Consider the following 22,260-nt stretch of genomic DNA (forward strand, 5'->3'; position numbering starts at 1 on the left):
AAGGTTCATTTTCCCATCTCTCTGTAAAAGTTGTTTTCTCACAGGACCCGAATTCTGCTGGCAAAGATTGAATATTTTTTCAAAGCATTCATTACCTTTTGCATACAATGTTTGACTTCATTGCTATTGTGGACTTTGATCTGTGTATGAGGCTAACCTGGCACCGGTCATCATTCCCATTGACAATTCAATCTTGGAGTTAAGCCGAAATCCTGAAAGCATGAGCGTATAATTTCCTTCGTATCCAATATCTAATGAAGGTGTATCATAAGTTTCTTACCTGCACTTGATTTAGTTTGATAATTCTACAGTTTCATCAGTTTAATGCCAGGATTTACAAATGTGTTTCACTTTATTTAAACCAAAACTAGGCTTTTTCATGGAGCTCATGGAATAAAGATCCAATAATTAGGCAAACAGCTAAAATGTCTGTAAAACTCCTTCAATGCCTGTGTAACTGATTCTTAATTTTGGAGAACAATACAAGTCTTGGAGACAATGCACGCCATGATTCTGCAGAGGGGGGCTTTGCACTCAGTTTGACCCTACTAATATTTTTGGTACAGAAGTTTAGGCTATAAAGTACATACTGAACAATGGGTGAGTCAAAGAGATTTACACGGTGGTAATGAGATCAGTAGGTGCTTTAAAAAAAACAAGAGAAAAGCTCAACTGATGTGAGCTTGTTATCTAAATAGGGGGATTGTATTTGGTCTTCGACTTCCCCTACCTGTTATTATGTATTTTCAATAACGTTATGCAGGTTGTAAAATCCTGATGGCTTATCAGTAATTTCAAACTGACTCAGATCATTTTGTGGGTGGGCTCGTATGTATTTTTCTATGTCAGTTTAGAAATAAAGGGCTTTTTTAATTCCGTGAAGTGAGTGAATCTCTGTCCTGCTTATGTTCTGAAACTATAATTAGGACAGCCATTATGACTTAGCATGTTGGTGCAACCTGCTGTATCTCAATACATCTTAGGCAGTCCCTCCCCCATGCAGGGCAGCTGGTACTTGAAGTGTCGGTGTTGTTTGGTGGTTTTGTGAGCTCTCTTTAATGCCTCAACTTTGCCTCCACTTGTTCTTATAAGGCTATAAGAACTATATGACTTGAGAGCAGAAGTTGATCATTTGCCCTTGAAGTCTGCTATGCCATTCAATGAGATAATAGTTTATCTGACAACATTTTCAATTCCACTTTCCTGCCTTTTCCCTATATCCCTTGATTTGCTTATTGATTAAAATTCTGTCTATCTGAGCCTTATATATGCCACAACAACACAGCCTCTACATCCTATGGCAGTAAAGAATACCACAGATTCACTACCCTCTGAATGAAGAAACTCCTCTTCATCTTTGTGCCAAATGGATGACTTCTTACTCAGAGATTATGCCCTCTGATCCTAGATCCCATAAGAGGAAGCAACCTTTCCACATATACCCTACTGAGTACCTTAAGAATCTTATATGTTTCAATGAGATCACCTCTCATTCTTCTAAACTTCAATGAGTACATTCCCATCCTACTCAATGTGTCCTCATAAGAAAATGCCTCTAAAGCCAGGATCAATCCTGTGATCCTTTTCAGGACTGCCTCCAATGCCAATGTAGCTTTTCTTAGACAACAGATTCACATTTGTTCACAGTGTTCCAGGTGTGATCAAGTAGTGTCTTGTATTGTTTTATATTTTTATACTCCATCCCTTTGAAATCAAGGCCAACATTCCATTTGTCTTCCCTATTACCAACTGAACTTGTATACTTTTTTTGTGATTCATACATGAGGACCCTTGTGCTGCAGCTTTCTGTAGTCTTGCAGATTTATTGTCACATATATATAAATACATTAAAAAGTGTTTTTTCCGTGAGATACGCAAAGTGCCGTCATACTCCAGTCCAATCTTAACAGTTCTAGACCCAGTTAACATACATAATCACACATGATAATTCCACATCTATAAAAAAAGGATTTCTCCTCTATGATAGATAAAGCAGCTCAGGAAATATTTAATGGATAAGCAGAACTCAAGTGAAGATACTCAATTTCTAATATTAGTGTATCAGCTATATTTATATGAAAGGATAGCATGTCAGGAAGATTATTACATTTCTTGCCAGTCCCACATAAAGTCAACATCAACAAGTTTATTCAACATCCTTCTAAAATAAAGGCAGAAAAGAAAAAATCGACACCTCGGTGGTAGATCCAAAGACTACGTCTGGTTTCCTGAGTTTTTTCTTATGCAACCTATTTAAGAACACTATTCAAAGCGTCAATAACTGAAAAATTATCAATGGTCTCCATTACTTTTTCTGTTTGGATTTTCTTGCTTGTTTCAAAAAGACAAACAGCTCCATGTCCATATCCCATGGCAGGATGCCAAAAAAGATAATGCAATTTATTAGCCACTGATTAAAAAAGCCATTTTGAATTGAGATGTTGAGCCGACGTTTGCCAGTTTGCTGCTTTAAGATGGGATTCTTTACAAGTTGGAATCATCAGTCCATTAGTGGCTGTACTGGAATTGAGTGTGATGGAAACCTGGTGTGTTACTGAACAGAGTGAACACCTTCTAGGAGGATTGAGTAAGAAGGGCCTGTGCCCGAAACGTCGAATCTCCTGTTCCCTGGATGCTGCCTGACCTGCTGTGCTGTTCCAGCAATAAAGTTTCAACTTTGATCTCCAGCATCTGCAGACCTCACTTTCTCCTCATTGATTCACACAGCAAGACAGGCTCATTGTCAGACTGTGGCAGACTGACGCCCTGACTGGCTGGGATCACTGTAACTTAGTTAGTCACTTTCCTAGTTTTCCACACAAGTGTTGGCTCAGTCAGTTATGGGAAAAGGGAAATGGACAAAAAAAAACATGTAGCTGCAGGCTAGTCAGTTCAGTCAAGTGATAAGGGTGACTCAGAGTCAACAGAGAGTTGGACAACTTAAAACAGATAGATAACTTAAAACAGGTTAAGTTTTACCCCAGTCACTTAACCTGTTTTACATTATCTGTCTTTTTGAAGTTGTCTAACTGTCTGTAGACTCATTGAGTCATTCTTATCACTTGACTAACTAGCCTGCAGCTACCTTTTTTTGTCCATTTCCTTTTTTGAGTAAGTGTCATACATTGACAGTTTTCCATCCTCTAGCTTTCCAGAACATAGGATTCAGGAAGGTTATTGCCAGAGCGTCCACTAGCTCTGTATCCAAGTATGCAATCCAGCATTGATTCACGTCTTCTGATTTGCTTGATAAACTTTTCCAGTTAACTTTCCCCATTTTGGTTGGTCGCAGAGCAGAAAATCATATAAGTCACAGAAATGTTTGATCTTTTCAGAGATTTTTTGGGAATATCCTCAAATATTTTCTGCTGCCCTTCTGGAAGTATCCTGCCATGACAAAATTCCAGATAGACCTGTTGCTTTCAGGAGTCTGACTTCAAGAATGCAAATGGTATGTCCCATTCATCTTGAAGCTATGTAATTTGGCTTAGCAGATGACATCACTGATGGATTCCCTGGATTTTGAAAATCTTGCAAAGGCATTATGATGATTTTTCTTCAGCACATTGAGGTGCCTGCTCTGGGTTGTCCAAATCTATGGAGCATTTTATTGTGCAGAGATCACTGCTGCCCAGTAATGCTTGACTCAGGTTTGAGATCCTGTCCCTCAAATAGTCTTTTCCTCAATGAGTTGAAGGCTGAACTGGAACATTGTAATCATTGATGAATTTCAACATCTATATCTGACTTCATTGAGGGGAAGTAATTGAATATGGAAAATAGTCCACATTTTGCAGGATCTTGCCATTAATCTCAATTGATTGGGGAGGTGTTTTACTGTAGGAGTCAGTTGGAAGAAAATCATGGGTATCCTCGAATTTACAGAAAGGCTTATTTTCTCACATGCTTTGGTGAAGAAGTCAGCAATAAGTTTTCCTGGCAAATTAGTGACATCTCATGCTTGTTTGGCTTGGCACACGGATGTTATTAACACATTATGATCATATTCTTGCAGCCACAAATGAAATCAAACAGTGGTTCTGCATTGACCCTCAGTAAACCCTAACCAATGCTCTAGCAGGTGAGATATTGATCCTCCTTAAGGATTTCAGCGCCAGTACCGGGATGGATGTTGGAAAGGTGTGATAGGCAAGGATGAACTAGGGAATACAAGCACAAAATCTCATGATAAAGTCCATAATCCAAACATACTTCACTATGTCATCAATCAAGCAAAGGACAACAGAGATGTTTGCGTCAACCTGTGCCATGATAAGTAAGTGCTGGATTTTGCACCATCTTAATTCAGTATGCTGTCTCTTTCAGCTTGGCCTCCAAACAGAAAAACAGAATAATTACCTCAAGAGAAGTAACATTGAAGGCCTCAAACACTCCCCAAGGTTGGACCTTCTAATTCAGCCCCTGACTGCTGACCTCTCAACTTACACCAACCATGAGCTACAGATGTGTGCTTCATCAACCCTAAGGTCCACCAGAACAAGCACCTGAGAAGGGTTTCTTTGCCTTATTACTAGGAAACATGGTGACATGTTTGATGGAACAATCAAGAGATACTGCCTTGACTCATCATAAGTGCAAAACTTTGCAGATGGGAAACTTTGCTACACTTCAGGAGAAAAGTCCTCCAGGATCCTGAAGACAACAGCATTATACCTCATGTTTACAGAATAGGGAATCCTACATGATTACAATAGTCATATAGATCAGCTCAGCTATTAGCTTTGTGAAGCACGGAAGGAGAACGTAAGAACGTAAGTCTGAGGAGCAAAAGTAGACAATTTATACAACCATGGCTGATCTCAAACAAGATTAGGTTCTTAGGCTTGCATACAATTTCCGAATTAGCTGGTTAGTATTTCACATTTCCACAACCTACTCAAGTTACAGATTTTCTACTGGTGGCCAGTATTCCATTGCCAAATTTCATAACAATGTCCTCATAAATCATCTCTGTGTCCATCCATGCAGGCTTACTTAAGAACATTAGATTAACTTTGATTGTGATGCACAGTGCCAGTGTTGGATTTATGTGGACAAAGTCGTGTGATGTTTGACTTTATCTTTGATTGTGATGCTGGATGCAATTGTGTGCTCATAATTTTATTTAGCTTATCTCATTTTAATCTTGGTATTAGCATTGGGATCCTATTCAGATAAACATCTAAACAATTTTCTGATGTGCTTTATAGTTTCATTAGTATGGTAAGAATCTAGAAACCACCAAAGACCATGCAACCAATTTCTTTAGTCAGTCTTGCAACAAGTGTCCAGATGACTTTTAGTTATGTCTTCCTTTGGCATTGTATTTGTAAATTATTGTATCTTATTGATTTCAGAATCTGCTATCTCTTCTCTGAGCATTGATAATTGTCCCTTTCCCCGGTACTGGTTGGAAGTCTGACCCAAATATTGATAAATATTATCTAGCACCAGGTCATAGTCATAGAGATGTACAGCATGAAAACAGACCCTTTGGTCCAACCTGTCCATGCCGACCAGATATCCCAACCCAATCTAGTCCCACCTGCCAGCACCTGGCCCATATCCCTCCAAACCCTTCCTATTCATATACCCATCCAAATGCCTCTTAAATGTTGCAATTGTACCAGCCTCCACCACATCCTCTGGCAGCTCATTCCATACCCGTACCACCCTCTGCGTGAAAAAGTTGTCCCTTAGGTCTCTTTTATATCTTTCCCCTCTCACCCTAAACCTATGCCCTCTAGTTCTGGACTCCCTGACCCCAGGGAAAGGACTTTGTCTATTTATCCTGTCCATGCCCCTCATAATTTTGTAAACCTCTATAAGGTCACCCCTCAGCCTCCGACGCTCCAGGGAAAACAGCCCCAGCCTGTGCAGCCTCTCTCTGTAGCTCAGATCCTCCAACCCTGGCAACATCCTTGTAAATCTTTTCTGAACCATTTCAAGTTTCACAACATCTTTCCAATAGGAAGGAGACCAGAATTGCATGCAATATTCCAACAGTGGTCTAACCAATTACCTGTACAGCCGCAACATGGCCTTCCAACTCCTGTACTCAATACTCTGACCAACAAAGGAAAGCATACCAAACGCCTTCTTCGCTATCCTATCTACCTGCGACTCCACTTTCAAGGAGCTATGAATCTGCACTCCAAGGTCTCTTTGTTCAGCAACACTCCCTAGGACCTTACCATTAATTGTGTAAGTCCTGCTAAGATTTGCTTTCCCAAAATGCAGCACTTCGCATTTATCTGAATTAAACTCCATCTGCCACTTCTCCTGTCACATATATGTTTAGTGTGTGTAGTGAGTCAAGGCAGATTTGAATTACAGTAATTTATAGTCCACGATGATTGGCACTGATATATAAGAAGTTTAGCTCCAGAAATTTGATATGAAACATCTACATATCTATTGCAGAAAATCTGATTTTGGAATGTGAACAACACTGCCATTAGAGAGTCAGCCAAGATAATGTGGGGCTGGAGTTACATATGGGCCAATCTATATAGAGTGATATGTTCCCTTCCCTTATCTAACCTGAAGGGCATTTGTAAACTGTGGGCTTCTACAACAAAAACAGCAGCTTTCACACTTAATTGTTTGGTGCTGAGTTCAGTTTCATAAATTTTGCTATGTTGCAACTTGGGCTACTGATCTAGCTTCATTGCATACCTTTAAGTTTGTTAAGTAGAGAGTTTACTGCTTAACTGCTGTGTAAAGAAATGACTTCAAAATTCAATGACATGTGTTGAACCATAATGTGGTGAATCGAGGTGACAGCAGTCGCTGTTTAATAGGTTCAGTATATTTCAACAGGTATTTAGGATCATGCTTCATCTTCAACTCCACTTTCTGCTCAATTCCTGTATTCCTCGGTCCATAGAGTACAACAATCTATTTGTTCAAATGAGCAATATCCAACAAAAGTCAGACTTATAGAAACAAGCTAACAATCTGTGATAATATTGACATGTTCACCAGATCAGCTGTCGTAGAACTCCTGCATTCTTTAATGTTGCTGATGGCATGGCCTTTGTTTTTGTTCATTCATAGGATGTGAGCATCGCCTTCAAGTCCACTATTTATTGCCCATCCTTAGTCACTCTTAAGAAAGGGCTGACAGTATCTGCCATGTTGAATCCTTTGCCATAAACAGCAACCCAAGAGGTACATACTATAATAACCTGATTTTAAAACTAAGCAGCTACAGAGGTCCTTAGATAGGAATAGACCTACTAAAAGCCAAGCAGAGGCAAACAATAAACAGGCAGGTGAGGAGAAGTGATGAGAAGATTTCTTATGAACACAGTTTAGGGAATTAGCTAAAAGATCCCAACTGTGAAAGAACTGTTGACATGTTCCAGATTGGCAATTTTGCACTTGTATCATGGATAATGTTATAAATGTTAATGCGTGTTCATTCAAGGAGTCTTTTATAACCAGTATAATGTTGTCATGCATTCTTTTAAATGGCATTGATACAAGTTTAATTTCCTTTCCCTTTTCCATGTAATGTTGCAAGTATTTTTAATAGGACCCTCGTGACAAACATTTTTTTCAAAGGGCTCCTGTTGAAAATGTTATGTTTGATAATTGATAAACAATGGCATAATTACTGTTGCGTTTGTTTCAGCTTGCAGCTCTAGCAGATGCTGCAGAAGAGAACCAGGCCAACTTGTACCAAGTTTTCACCAGGCTGAAAAGTGGCACCCATTTATTCGTCCAATTGATTGGCCTGTGGCAAAATTTGAGCCCTGATGAGATGACCATACTGAAGGCTACATTCTTACCACTGATGCAAGATAGTCAGGAATTAGTAAGTACCATGTAAGGTTGTAAAATATATGGTTTCTCTGCAGAGATGTTCATTCTTGAGATATATTGAACAGATTGATGCTGCAGATGCTCTCCAAATCGCACTGAGCTTTTGCTGCTGCACTATTTCTAAGAATAGCTTTTCTTAACAGAGATTCTTGACTTTAAATTTACTATTGACAGAAATTATTGTTGTCATGTCATGTTTAGCTGAGAAGTGCATGTAGGTTAAATAGAATTGATATTAGCATCACCTTAAGTACATTTCCCCGCAAGAAGATAAACCAATAAATAGATCAAGAAATGGTCTATGAAGTACTTTCCTTCACAAATAATGTATATCTTGACAAAATATTACTTTATGCACTCGAGAGAAAATTCTCAATAAATGTTCCCTGATTACCCGAAGGTAATTCAATAAAAGTGTAGAATCTTCCCCGCACTGCAATCTTGCTGTCCGTAAAGAGAAAAACTCTAAGCTGCAGCATCCTGCATAATATTTGATGTTTCAGTTGATCCTATTCCAATAACATTCAACCCAGTTCATGCATATCAAATGCTTTTTTTCTGACAATCTGTTTTATGACCAAAGCTCAACCAAAATGCAAAGTCAAAGGTTTGCCACCTCTTTCCAGAATCAGTGGTACTGTTTTGTCCTCAGCACTCATCCGCTTTCCAAGAAGAACTGCAGTCCAATATAAAACGCTATGTCGTTCATTTCACAGTGAAACAAGATCATATTCTGTGGCTGTTGTCTAATTGATTACATATAGCAAGCTACTCATGTTCTCCATTAACAAATATGTTGAATTAATACCTACATTAGATAACTAGTTTCAAATGGAAAATATGCTTCTATTTTTACTGTTAGTTATTTAATTTAGCATCTGCTACAGTATTAAAGCATGCCACACTGAGGCAAAGCTAACTTATGTTATACCCAATCCAGATGGCTGGTATGTGGATTACACAGTTGTAATTGTTGAAAGTGTTCATGGTGACATTAATATATAAGTTACTTGGCTGACATCGCTGTGGAGTTGTTTAATTTTCTGTTAATCTCTTTTATTTGAAATTCATAAGAAATAGGATCTTGCTGTATGGCCCCTATTCCCAATTTAATAGGGTCATGATTGAGCTTTCACTTCAGTTCTATTTTGATTCTCTTAGCATCCAAACGTCCACCTGTTTAAATGAGTAATATCCAATAAAACCTATCAGGTTTATGAAAACAGCGAGGAAAATCATGTACAAGATTATTGACATGTTCACGAAACTCTCTGTCACAGAGCTCCCACACTTTTGAATGTTTGTTTCAGTGTTTAATACCCATTATCATTTGCCCTTGAGAAGAGAGTACTGAGCTGTGTTTTTTAATTTCTGCAGTCCTTTTGGTATAGTTATACTCATACAGCTGTTTGGGAGGAAGCCCTGAGTTTTGAACCCATATGCCATATCAAAGTGGTGCAATGCGTGGAGAGGACCTTTCACATTGTGGTGCTCTGATGCATCAGCTGCTCTTATACTTGTAAGTGATAGAGATTATTGGTTGAGTTGCTGGTAAAAACTGCTGCTACTATGTTCCGATCATAGACAGAGTGAATGTTTAATCTGATGAATGGAGTACTCTTAAAGCTGCTTGCTTTGTCTTAGTGTTGAGCTCTCTAAGTGTTGTTTGTAATTGCACTCACCCAGGCAAGTGAAGAGTTTTTCATCACACTCCTGCATTCTAGATGGCAGGCCAGCTTTGGGAGGTGAAAATGTGAATTAGTCACTGCAGAATTCTCAGCCTGATCTTGTAACCACAATATTTATGCGGCTGGTCCAAATAACATTTTTGTCATAGAGGTGGATAGCAGAGAAACAGACGTTTTGATCCAACTCATCCATGCTGACCAGATATCCTAAATAAATCTAGTCTCATTTGCCAGCATTTAGCCCAAATTTCTCTAAACCCTTTCTATTCATATACCCATCCAGATACCTTTTAAATGTTGTAATTGTACTAGTGTTCACCACTTCCTTTGGCAGTTCATTCCATACACACACCATCCTCTGTGTGAAAAGGTTACCCCGTAGGTTCCTTTTACATTTTTCCCCTCTCACCTTAAATCTATGCCCTCTAGTTTTGCATTCCTGCATCCTGGGAAAAAGACCTGGTCTATTTACTCTATCCAAGTTCCTCATGATTTTATAAACCTCTATAAGGTCACACTTCAGCCTCCAATGCTCCAGGGAAAATACACCCAGCCTGTTCAGCCTCTCCCTATAGCTCAAACCCTCTAACCCTGGCAACATCCTTGTAAATCTTTTCTGAACCCTTTTGTCAGTGGTAACTCTCAGGGCTTTGATGCTGTGGCTTTCAGTAATGGCAATGCCTTTGAATGTCTTTGGGAGATGATTAGATGTTCTCTTCTGTGGTGGTCATTTTCTGGAATTTGTGTGGCACGAGTATTACTTATCAGATCAGATCGACATGGTCATGGTCTTGTTGCATGCAACCCAAATGCTTCAGTATCAACTGAGTTGTGAGCAGGATTGACAATTCCACAATCGTTAGCAAATATCTCAGCTTCTGGCCTTATGTTGGAGAGTAGGGCATTGATGAAACATCTGAAGATGTTTGAGCTTAGAATACTATCATGGGGAATCCCTGCAAGTGAGATATTGACATCTAACTCCTACACCATGATCCTTTGTCCAAACATGACTCCAACCTGTGGAGAATTTCCACCTGAAGGTGAGGCTGAAACAGTCAGTCCTGCTTCTCGACCTGGCAGGTAGACTCTGTCTGGCTAGGGAGTTACAGTAGAAATGCAGCAGATATTGATAGCCTCCAGTTGATGACTGCATCCTGTTAGTGGAGACAGCCACTTGTTGACTTATTGCAAATTAGCAATTTGAGATGACTAGCTTCTGTTCAATAGAAATTGTTTTGATTTTCTGTCATATTCCTATCCTCTATTGTAAATTCTCCTGTCTGTGTTTGTTATGGATCTATACCTGTCCTTGCTAATCTTTTCCTTTTCATATACTTAAAGAAGATTTTACATTCCTCCTTTATGCTTCTCACTTGCTGAATCTTCTAAGTTTTAAGATTCTAAGTTGCTCCCAGTCCTCAGGCTTACCAAATAAGCCGTCTGGTTTTCCTTTGTTAGTTATAGTTAATTCACCTTTCATAATGGGTTTTCTGTGTCTTAGAGGAATCTGTAATTATTGTAATTATTGTAGACCACATAGGAACAAGAGGCCATTTAGTCTTTTAATTCTGTTCTGCCATTCAGTGAGATCATGGATGATCTGTGGCCTAAGCTCCATATACCTGCCTTTGGCCTATATTCCTTAATACCCTTATTTAACAAAAGATTATCTAACTTAAGATTTAAAATAAATAACTGATCTAGCATCAACTGCCATTTGTAGAAGTGAGTTCCAAACCCCTACTAAACTTTGCATTTAGAAATGCTTCCAAATATCTCTTGAATGGTCTGCCCCAATTTTCAGATTTTGTCCCCAGTTCTAGAATCTCCAACCAATGAAAATAGTTTACACTGTCTTTTCCTGTTAAAATTTGGAGACGCTGGTGTTGGATTGGAGTATACAAAGTTAAAAATCACGCAACACCAGTTTATATTCTAACAGGTTGTGCCACCTGGTGAAGGAGCAGCGCTCCGAAAGCTAGTGCTTCCAATTAAACCTGTTGGACTATAACCTGGTGTTGTGTGATTTTAAACTTTTCCTGTTATTATCTTGGAGAATTGTATCAGATCACCCTTGACCTTCTAACTCTTTAGAAAAGACAGGCATATTTTGCATAATCCCTCCTAATAACTTAATCCATGAAGTCCAAGTAAACCCTGTGTTCTTTTACTCCAATCCTTTAGATATAAAGCCATGTAATACCTGTTTAAATATCAGCTATTGTCTGACTACTGTCAAATCCTATACTATAGTTTCCCAATCCACCATAACCAACTTGGCCTCCAGCCTTCACCACTTCTTTTTAAATTTAAGAAAACATTGCAAGATAAGGCATTTTTCAAATGAATCCTGTCTGTCTATTCTAGTGGTTGTTAAAGATTCTGTGGTGTATCTGAGGATGAGTAAAGATTTACCTCAGGATCATCCCTCAACCAATAGCAACAGATTTGCTTAAATCTGGCAGTCATGTTCCATTACGTTGCACCAATGACATTTTGAAATAATTCATTGACTGTGAAGAGTTTATTGTAAAGGATTTCTGATCACTTGGAATTAGATCTGTTCCCATCAAGAAAATGAGAGACTACCTGCTTAAAGGAGATTCGGTTTTATCAGGCTGAGGAAATATTCCTTAAAGGGAATCCAAATGTAATTGGTCCGTGAAAATTATCCTGACAGCATTGAAAAGAAAATTGTTAGTGGCTGCCAATAATTAATGAGGAGCTAATAGACAACCTGATATAAACATTCTTTGGAGCCCTCGTGAGAGAAAAGATATAAATTTTGTTTGCAATTAAAATGTGTTACCTTTAAAAAGATTACCTGTTGCTGTATACAACTCAAAATAGAGAAGCAATTCTTCTTACTAATCAACATTGAAATATCCTTCAGGCTTTAAACATTCTTTGACAGCCTTAATATGTCTCTTTGGTACAGACAAGTACGGTCAATAATAGTGAGACATTCTCTCACTGGTGTGCCTGTCATTTAAAAGTTTGATAATGTTAATCTGATGGACAAACAACTTCACACAGTCTTAGGAGAACAGGCTCAATGCCAGAGACTTGAGAAGGAATAGTCTTCTCTGTTTGTGTTCTTTATGTAGACTTTCAGGAGACATGTTCAGTTTAGAACCACAAACAAAAGTGAGTATGTGTTATGTACTATCGTTAAAATTCTCTATCAGTCAAACAAGAGGGCTGAAAAACAATGGATCTTTCTCTGACTGTAAGCCATTCAACCATTTGTCTTCATTTATGAATTTTTTTATCCCTTTCTGAAATGTTAAGATGCTGTAATCCCCAGTGTGAATAGTTCTTTCCCTTACTTGGCAGAGTGTTTATTGGCTTTTCTGGTTGGATTTAATTTCCCTCTTATGGTGGATTCCCTACTGAAAGCCCACTGCCATCAACTTTATATAAGTAGCCAGCTTTAACTGATGTTTGTCTCAGTGCAGATAATCTGTGAATGTGACAGAGATGATGTGACTTAGTCACTATCATTATTAAGAATTATATGGCCAATTATAGCATGTTTGCCATTTGCATCTGAATACTGTATAAACCATTGCATTACAATAAACGGACTATTCTTGATGGTTAATAAAAACTGAAAGAACTGCAGATGCTGTAAATCAGTAACAAAAACAGAAATTGCTGAAAAAGCTTAACATGTCTGACAGCATCTGTGAAGAGAAATCAGAGTTAACGTTTCAGGTCCGGTGACCCTTCCTCACAACAGTAATTTCCATTTTCTTTAAAGTTTGATACAATGCACCTATTTAAGATGTATTTCATTCACAGTTTTGACTTGGTAATAACTAGACACAGGGAATATTAAATTTGGTTTATTGTCACGTGCTCACATGAGCACAGTAACAAGTTTATAAGTTGCCACTTACGGCACCATCTTAGGTACAAAGGTACCGAATCTTAGTTACAAAGTAGAAAAATCAGGAAAACAAAATTAAGAAGTTAAATATTACAGTCCTCCTTATTAAAGAGTATAAAAACAAAGAGATACAGTTAACAGTTCAAGACCACGGTCTGTAAATGCATGGCCATGCTGGGCTCACACTCCTGACAAGGGCTCAATTTCCCTTGCTTCGGACTCGACCGTGCCCTTCCAGCCTGAATCGGAACCACCGTTGCCCTGGTTTGCCTGCATTGCTCTCACTGCTGGCTGCCCCGAGCTCCTGCCTTTGCCTCCGACCACCCCGGGCTGACTACTCCTGCTCCCATTGCTGCATGAAGGAAATTGATGTGGAAGGAAGTTGTTCAAACTTCAGTATGTATTATTATTAAAATTCTCTATATTGGTAAAACTGTTTACACTAATGAAATGAGGAATTAAGTCCTTGATTTATTAAGCTATTAGAGTTATCAAATTGAGTCTTAATGGATAATCTCAAAGCATGCCCTCCGTTCTGGAACATCACTAAATTGAGCAAAAGCCACAATCAGGATTTGGCAATTATTTGACAATTAATAGAAATGTAGAAATTGTAAGCAGGAGTAGACTGTTTCACCCTTCAATCCTGCTCCACTAGTCAGTATGATCATGGCAACTCCTGTATACCATATCTTCCTTTTCTCCCTATACCCCTTTGATGCCTTTAAAATTTAAAATGTATCTATCTGTTTCTAGTATATTTTCAGTGACTTGGCCTCCACAGCCTTTAGTGGCAAAAAGTTCCACCAATTCATTACCCTTTGAGTGAAGAAACGTTTAATCTTGGTCCTAAATGGTCTACTCTGAGATTGTGTCCCCGGTTCTGGACTCCCCAACAAGGGAAAACATCCTCTCTGCATCCAGTCTGTTCAGCCTTGTTAGACTTTTATATATCTCAATCATAAGAACAAAAGCGAAGTACAGTACAGGAATAGGTCCTTCAGCCCTCCAAGCCTGTGCCGATCATCATGCCCTAACTAATCCAAAAAACAAACCTTCTACCCTTTTTTGGTCCGTATCCCTCTATTTCCTCCCTATTCATGTAACCATCCAGATGTCTCTTAAATGTTGCCAACATGCCTGCTTCCATTCCCTCTTTTGGCAGTGCGTTCCAAACTCCTCACACTTTTGCATATCTCCTTTAAACTTCCTATTCTAACCTTGAACCAGTGCCTCTTTGTAATTGAAAGTTTAACTCTGGGAAAAAGCCTTTGACTATATACTCTATCTATTCCTATCATAACTTTGTAGATCTCTATCGGTGTCCTCTCAGCCATCATTGTTCCAGTGAAACCAATCCTAGTCTTTTTAACCTTTCCTCATAGCCACAGATCCAATCCCCTTTCATCCTTCTAACTCTTTTAAATACAGGCCCAGGTCAAACTGGTCTCTTCTCATACCACAGTCATCCCTGGTATCAGCCTAGTGAACTTCTGTCGCACTCCCTCAATGGCAAGTATATCTTCTTGGATAGGGGTACCAAAACGACATGCATACTCCAGAGGTGGTCTAACCAAGGCCCTGTAGAACTGCAGTTCAACAATCCTATTTCTGAACTCCAATCCTCTTGCAGTGAAGGCTGATGTATCATTTGCATTCCTAATAGCTTGCCACACCTGCCTGTCTACTTTTATTGACTGGTGAACTAGGACACCCAAATCCCTTTGTTCATTCACACTTGCCAAGATATAAGCATCTCTTCCTTTCACCAAAGCGTATATCTTCTCACGTAGCTGCATTGTACTTCACATGCCCTGTGTTTGCCCACTCTCTCAACTTGTCTAAGTCACCTGAAACCTCCTTACCTCCTCCTCAGAACTCACAATCCCACCCAGTTAGGTGCAAATCCAAATATCCACTGGTTTTCCCATATCTATTCTTCTAGTTACATACATAAAAACTCCAGATTTGTTAAACATAATTTACCTTTCATAACCTACGGTGATTTTGTCCAGTCCTGTTAATCCTTTCCAAGTTTCTGTTATCACATCTTTTATAATAAACTCTAGTGTTTCCCAACAACTGAAGTTAGGCAAACTAGCCTGTAATTCTGTTTTCTCTCTCCCTTCCTTTTTAAATAATGGGATTACATTTGCCACTGTCCAATCTGTAGGCCTGCTCCAGTGTCTGTAGAATTTTAGAAGATGACCATCAGTGCATCCAGTATTTCCAAGGACACTTCCTTTAGTACTCTTGGACATAGGTTATCAGGCCCTGGTGATTTGTCAGCCTTTAAACCCTATTTAATTTACCCACTATTACTTTGTTACTGATACCAATTTCCTTCTATTCCATCCTCTCACTATACCTTTGGTTCCTTAATTTTACTAAGTGGTTATTTCTGCTCTCCTTTATGAAGGTAGAACCAAAGCATGTGTTCAATTCTTCTGCCTGTTCTTTGTTCACCATTATAATTGCCTTGGCTTTAGACTGGAAAGGAGTTACATTTGTCTTCACTAATATTTCTTCTCTTAACATACTTAAAGAAGTATGTTCTATGATCTATGTTCTAAGTTTTTGTGGTCAGTTTAAATGTTCTGTCCAATTTTATTCTAAGTTTCCCTTCTTGATCAAACATTTTGTCCTCTTTTGCTGAAATCTAAAATCCTCAGGCTTACTGTTTTTATGTATCTGATCCTTTGGATTTCATGCTATTCCTAATTTCTATTGTATACCATTGTTGAGCCACCTTTCTTCTTTTATTTTTGCATGAGACTGGAATAAGTAATTGCTGTAATGCATGCACATATAAGCCATTGCCTTCTGGTTTAGTGCTTTCCCTTACATCTCTATTTGGGCAGAGAAGGTAAAAACAATAACTGCAGATGCTGGAAACCAGATTCTGGATTAGTGGTGCTGGAAGAGCACAGCAATTCAGGCAGCATCCACCGAGCAGCGAAATCGACGTTTCGGGCAAAAGCCCTTCATCAGGAATCTAAGGAGCATTAAGAAACTAAGCACTGGGCCTGAGGATTGGTAGCAGTTTAGATTTCAGTAAAGGAGAACAAACAAATTGATTAAGCTTACAGTGGACATACAAATATGAAAGTTTTTATGGTATCAGAAGAGAAAAAGATTAGTAAAGACAAATGTAAGTCCCTTATAATCTGAAACAGAGGAAGTTATATGAAGGTAAAATGAAATGGCAGAACAAATAAATACCTATTTTGATTCTCTATTTACGAAATAGGAAACAAATTACATCCCAAAATATTGGGGAACACAGTGTCCAGTAAGAGTGAGGAACTAAAAGCAAAGTACATTAGTATAGAATTGGTATTAGGGATGTCAACAGGATTAATGACCAATAAATTGCCAGGGCCCAAGAATCTACATTGCAGAGTACTTAATGAAATGGCCCTAGAAATCATCTTTTTAATATTCTATAGTCTATGGAACAGTTCCTGTTGATTAAAGAGTAGCTAATGTAATCCCACTATTTCGAAAAGTAGGTAGAAAGAAAATATTGAATTATAGACTGGTTAGCCTAACATTGGTAATGGGGAAAATACTAGAGTCTTTTAAAAAAGATTTAACAGCAGAGCTCTTGGGAAACAAGGATGGAGCTGGACAGAGTCAGCATGGAAAGGCTTTCGATAAAGTCCCACATTAGAGATTAGCGTGTAAAAGTAAAGAATTTGGGATTGGGGCAGTGTTGTGACATGACTAGAGAACTGGTTAGCCATCAGGAAACAAAATGCAGGAATAAGCGGGTCTTTTTCAAATTGCAGCCGACAAGTACGGTATTGCAGGAATCAGTGTTTGGACAAACAGGCTGCTTTGTCCTTAATAATGCTGAGCTTTGTTTGAGCTACACTCATTCAGGCTAATGGCATTGAATGACTAATGAGAAAGGTTGAATTCTCTACTGTTGGAGAGAATCCCCTCACATTTTTTCCCACTGCATGCACCTAGATCTCTGTATGGCAGCAGCTTCTGAAAACAGAAGTCAATGTATCAGCACTCTAATCCACGTGCATGGAAGCTCCCAGCGCAGCCTGGAGGAAACAGTGCTCACCACCACATTTCCAGGGCAGTTAGTGATGAGCAACAAAGCCATTAATCCCATATCTCATGTATGAAGAAACATTGGGAATTCACCCAGCGATCACATTTCTCACTAGTGCTTCATGTCAAGTGAATGGAACAAAATAATGTTGAATTCACCTATGATGAAACACTGGAAACAAAGTCTACACCAGCAGCGGCAAGGGAAAGTCCATTAATTGGCTACATAGGTTTCTCAGTTGACCCATAGGCAAGGGGACTGCTTGATGACTCAATTCCCAGTGTAAAATGCCAGTGAAATTAGGCAGGTGGCAGACATTACAATTTTATGGATTCTCTCTCTTACCCCTCACTAGCCCCCATCCCCACCCACCATCTACTGGCCCATTCCAGAGATGGCTGTAAGATTCCACTCAAAACTTTTTAACAGGAATGATGGAGTATATTTACCATCTAATTGGAAAAGACTCGATTTGGATTTGTAGCTTTTGTTTTCATTAAGCAATAAGTGTGAATGGTCGAAGAGCACAGAGCACATTATCAGTGATGTAGACTGAATAGAAAATAGGGCAGAACATATGTACCTGTAACAATTAGATGATACTAGTTGTTCACTTAACTAATTAGTTGTTCAACATTGTGGTACAAAGCAGTGTAGAATTCCACAGTAATCACAGTTAATGACGAGTTAAAACATAGAACATAGAACAATACAGCGCAGAACAGGCCCTTCGGCCCTCGATGTTACACTGACCCCTGAACTAATCTAAACCCATCACCCCACACTATCCCATCTTCATCCATATGCTTATCCAAAGACGGTGTAAATGCCCCTAATGTGGCTGAGTTAACTATGTTGGCAGGCAGGGCATTCCAGACCCTTACCACTCTCTCTGACATCTGTTTTAAATCTATCACCCCTTGATTTGCAGCTATGCTCCCTCGTACAAGCAGACGTCATCATCCTAGAAAAACGACTGTCACTGTCCACCCTATCTAATTCTCTGATCATCCTGTATGTCTCTATTAAATCCCCTCTTAGCTTCTCTCTAATGAGAACAAACCCAAGTCCCTCAGCCTTTCCTTATAAGACCTTCCCTCCAGACCAAGCAACATCCTGATAAATCTCTTCTGCACCTTTTCCAATGCTTCCACGTCCTTTCTGTATTAGGCGACCAGAATTGCACACAATACTCCAAATGAGGCTGCACTAGCTTTTCGTACAGTTGCAGCATGACATCACGGCTCCGGACCTCAATCCCTCTACCAGTAAAACCAAACACACCGTATGCCTTCTTAATAGCATTATCAACCTGGGTGGTAACTTTCAGGGATCTATGTACATGGACACCAAGATCCTTCTGCACATCCACATTACCAAGAAGCTTTCCATTGACCCAGTATTCTGCCTTCCTGTGATTCTTCCCAAAGTGAATCACATCACATTTATCTGCATTGAACTCTTTTTGCCACCTTTCAGCCCAATTCTGAAGTTTATCCAAGTCTCCCTGCAACCTGCAACATTCTTCCATACTGTCCACTACTCAAGTTTAGTATCATCTGCAAACTTACTAACCCAACCACCAATGCTTGCGTCTAAGTCGTTTATAAAAATGACAAACAGCAGTGGTCCCAAAACAGATCCTGGTAGCACACCACCAGTAACTGGACTCCAGACTGAATATTTTCCATCAACCACCACTCGTTGCCCTCTTACAGAATGCCAGTTTCTAATCCAAACTGCTAAATAACCCTCAATTCCATGCCTCTGCATTTTCTCTAATAGCCTACCATGGGGAACTTATCAAAGGCTTTACTGATGTCCATCTACACCACGTCAATTGCCCTACCCTCATCCACATGCTTGGTCACCTTCTACGAAAACTTGATGAGGTTTGTGAGACATAACCTGCCCTTGACGAATCCATGTTGACTATTTCCAATCAAATTAAATCCTATCTCTTATAATGCTTTCCAAAACTTTTTTTACATCAGATGTAAGGTTCACTGGTCTATAATTACCTGGGTCATCTCTATTGCCCTTCTCGAACAAGGCCACAACATTTGCAATCCTCCAGTCCTTTGGTACTGAACCTGTAGACAATGACGACTCAAAAATCAAGGCCAAAGGCTTCGCCGTCTCCTCCCTAGCTTCCCAGAGAATTCTCAGAAAAATCCCATCCAGCCCAGGGGACTTATCTACTTTCACACCTTCTAGAATTGTTAACACCATCCCCTTATTAACCTCAATCCTTTCAAGTCTATTGGCCATATCTCAGTCTTCTCCTCAAAAATATTCTCCTTTTCCTGCGTGAAAACAGATGAGAAATATTCGTTTAGCACCTCTCCGATCACCACAGGGCCCACACACAACTTCCCACTTCTGTCTTTGACAGGCCCTATTTCTACCTTAGTCATCCTTTTATTCATCACATACCTATAGAAAGCTTTAGGGTTCTCCTCTATCCTACCTGCTAAAGACTGCTCATGTCCCCCCTTGCTCTTCTTAACTCTTTCTTTAAACCCTTGCTAGCTACTCTGTAACTCTCCATTGCCTCATCTGAACCATCTCGCTTCAACATCACAGAAGCCTCCTTCTTCCGCTTAACAAGCGATACAATTTCTTTCGCAAACCACAGTTCCCTTCTCTTATCACTCCCTCCCTTCCTGACAGGGACATACCTATTAAAGACATGGTCCCCATCCCTTGCACTTTGCTGCCCCATTCTATGCCTCCTAAGTCTTCCCTAATCGCATTATAATTGCCGTTCCCCCATCTATAACTCTTGCCCTGTGGCATGTACTTATCCCTTTCCATCACTAAACTATATGTAACCGAATTATGGTCACTTTCTCCAAATTGCTCACCTATCACTAAATCAAACACCTGACTTGGTTCATTACCAAGTACCAGATCCAGTATGGCCTCCCCTCTTGTCGGCCCTTTGACACACTGTGTCAGGAAACCCTCCTGCACACATTGGACAAAAACTGATCCATCTGACATAGTAGTGTTATAGCATTTCTAGTCAATGTTGGAGAAGTTAAAGTCTCCCATATTGACCAGCCTATTCCTTTCACTCCTGCCCAGAATCTATTTACCAATCCTCTCCTCCACATCGCTGGAACTTTGCGGAGGCCTAAAACAACTCCCAGTAGTGTGTCCTCTCCTCTCCTGTTTCTAAGTTCTAGAAAGTCAGGAAATAATCTACTTTCTAAAAGTGTACAAGCAATATCTAAGGCAGGGGGTGGTTTGTTTTGAACCATCATCAACTAATATTGTGGACTAGTTTTATTTAGGGCATAGCCAAATTAAATTTCAGCTCAAAGTGAAGATGGCTGTTTAAATGGAAGTACAATGCAATGGACAAAGAGAATCAGTAGCTTGATATGACTTTGTGACTGGAATTTGATGTGTCATATGAAATTCCTCTGTCTGCAATTCCAATAACTATTAATTATTTAGCCTGAAGTTTTAACATCCTTGTTCAGTTATTGGAAAGAGAAATTTAAGGCAACAACTATAAGCAATTGTGTGCTTTGCTTCATAGACAAATTTCAAGCTAATGTTCTTGGTACATTGCAAATGTGAAAGGCTAAAAATGTTTGACTGTTAAATTCTGAAGTGACAGCACCTGGGGAATATGTATACATTAATCATTATGTTCACAATTATTAGATTAGATTACATTACAGTGTGGAAACAGGCCCTTCGGCCCAACAAGTCCACACCGACCTGCCGAAGCGCAACCCACCCATACCCCTACGTTTACCCCTTACCTAATACTACGGGCAATTTAGCATGGCCAATTCACCTGACCCTGCACATCTTTGGACTGTGGGAGAAAACCCACGCAGACACGGGGAGAACGTGCAAACTCCACACAGTCAGTCGCCTGAGGCGGGAATTGAACCCGGGTCTCAGGCGCTGTGAGGCAGCAGTGCTAACCACTGTGCCACCATGCCGCCCACAAACAATTACGAACAATTTTATTATCCCGTTTGAAGATCTCGACAAATCAACAACAAAATTTGGACTTTGAAAAGAATTGTTTTTCATATTTAGCTCATCTTGTTTTGATAATATAATAAATGTTTGTGTTGTACAATGTTAAATTAAACTTTGAATAGGCTAACAAAGGGAAAAGCCTGACTGAAGAGAGAAAAGGCGTGTTGCAAAAGTTTTTGATTAATTCTGCATACCTTTTAATCTTTTGGATTTTTTTTGTGTCAAGAAGTGATAGCAACTCAAGCTGTTGACATAATCAAGAATAGTGGGTTGGCAGGACATGGAAATGAGCTGACATGTACTAACATAAATAACAGATTCTTAAGGACATTGGACTGATGACTGTCAATTCATCAATCTCAGACTGCCCAGTTCAGTAATCCCTTTAATAGTCTAATAATGCTGTCTGCTCCTGAGTTGTGTTTAAACTGCCAGTCGCTGAGTTGGCTGTTGTCTTAAGTTCAGATCACAGTAGTGAGGCAGTACTATATAGTCAGAGCTACTATCTTTCTCTTGAGATGTTATATCACAGCAAATTGTGATCTTTTGAATTATAATCTGTGTTGCAGGCACAAGGAGCAACTATGTCAAAAAAACAAAGCTCCATCCAAGCATTACCAAATAATTTTTAGTAGTGTTATTTGAAGGATGCATGCTGACTTGGCTAATTATTTTGCTTTCCTTTGAGTGGGAATTTTTGTGGATCACCAGTTCTGCACTGATTATGGATTATGTATTCAATTGTGCAGTGGGGATTTACCTCACAACTC

The 22,260-nt window shown here is 39.3% G+C and overlaps 1 protein-coding gene across 7 annotated transcripts in view; it reads left to right on the top strand.

Moving 5' to 3' along the window:
* The window catches only part of bbs9 (Bardet-Biedl syndrome 9), a 533,593-nt gene that overhangs the window by 280,287 nt on the left and 231,046 nt on the right, over positions 1-22,260 (top strand). For all 7 annotated transcript variants that reach the window (XM_043688767.2, XM_043688773.2, XM_043688770.2 and 4 more), the window contains one exon: positions 7,640-7,822. In XM_043688767.2, coding sequence (XP_043544702.2) covers positions 7,640-7,822 — 183 coding nt within the window. The remainder of the gene's footprint in view (positions 1-7,639; positions 7,823-22,260) is intronic.

This window comes from Chiloscyllium plagiosum, unplaced genomic scaffold, assembly GCF_037043375.1.
Source record: "Chiloscyllium plagiosum isolate Xiang-an unplaced genomic scaffold, Cpla_swu_hap1 HiC_scaffold_4, whole genome shotgun sequence".
Lineage (NCBI taxonomy): Eukaryota > Metazoa > Chordata > Chondrichthyes > Orectolobiformes > Hemiscylliidae > Chiloscyllium > Chiloscyllium plagiosum.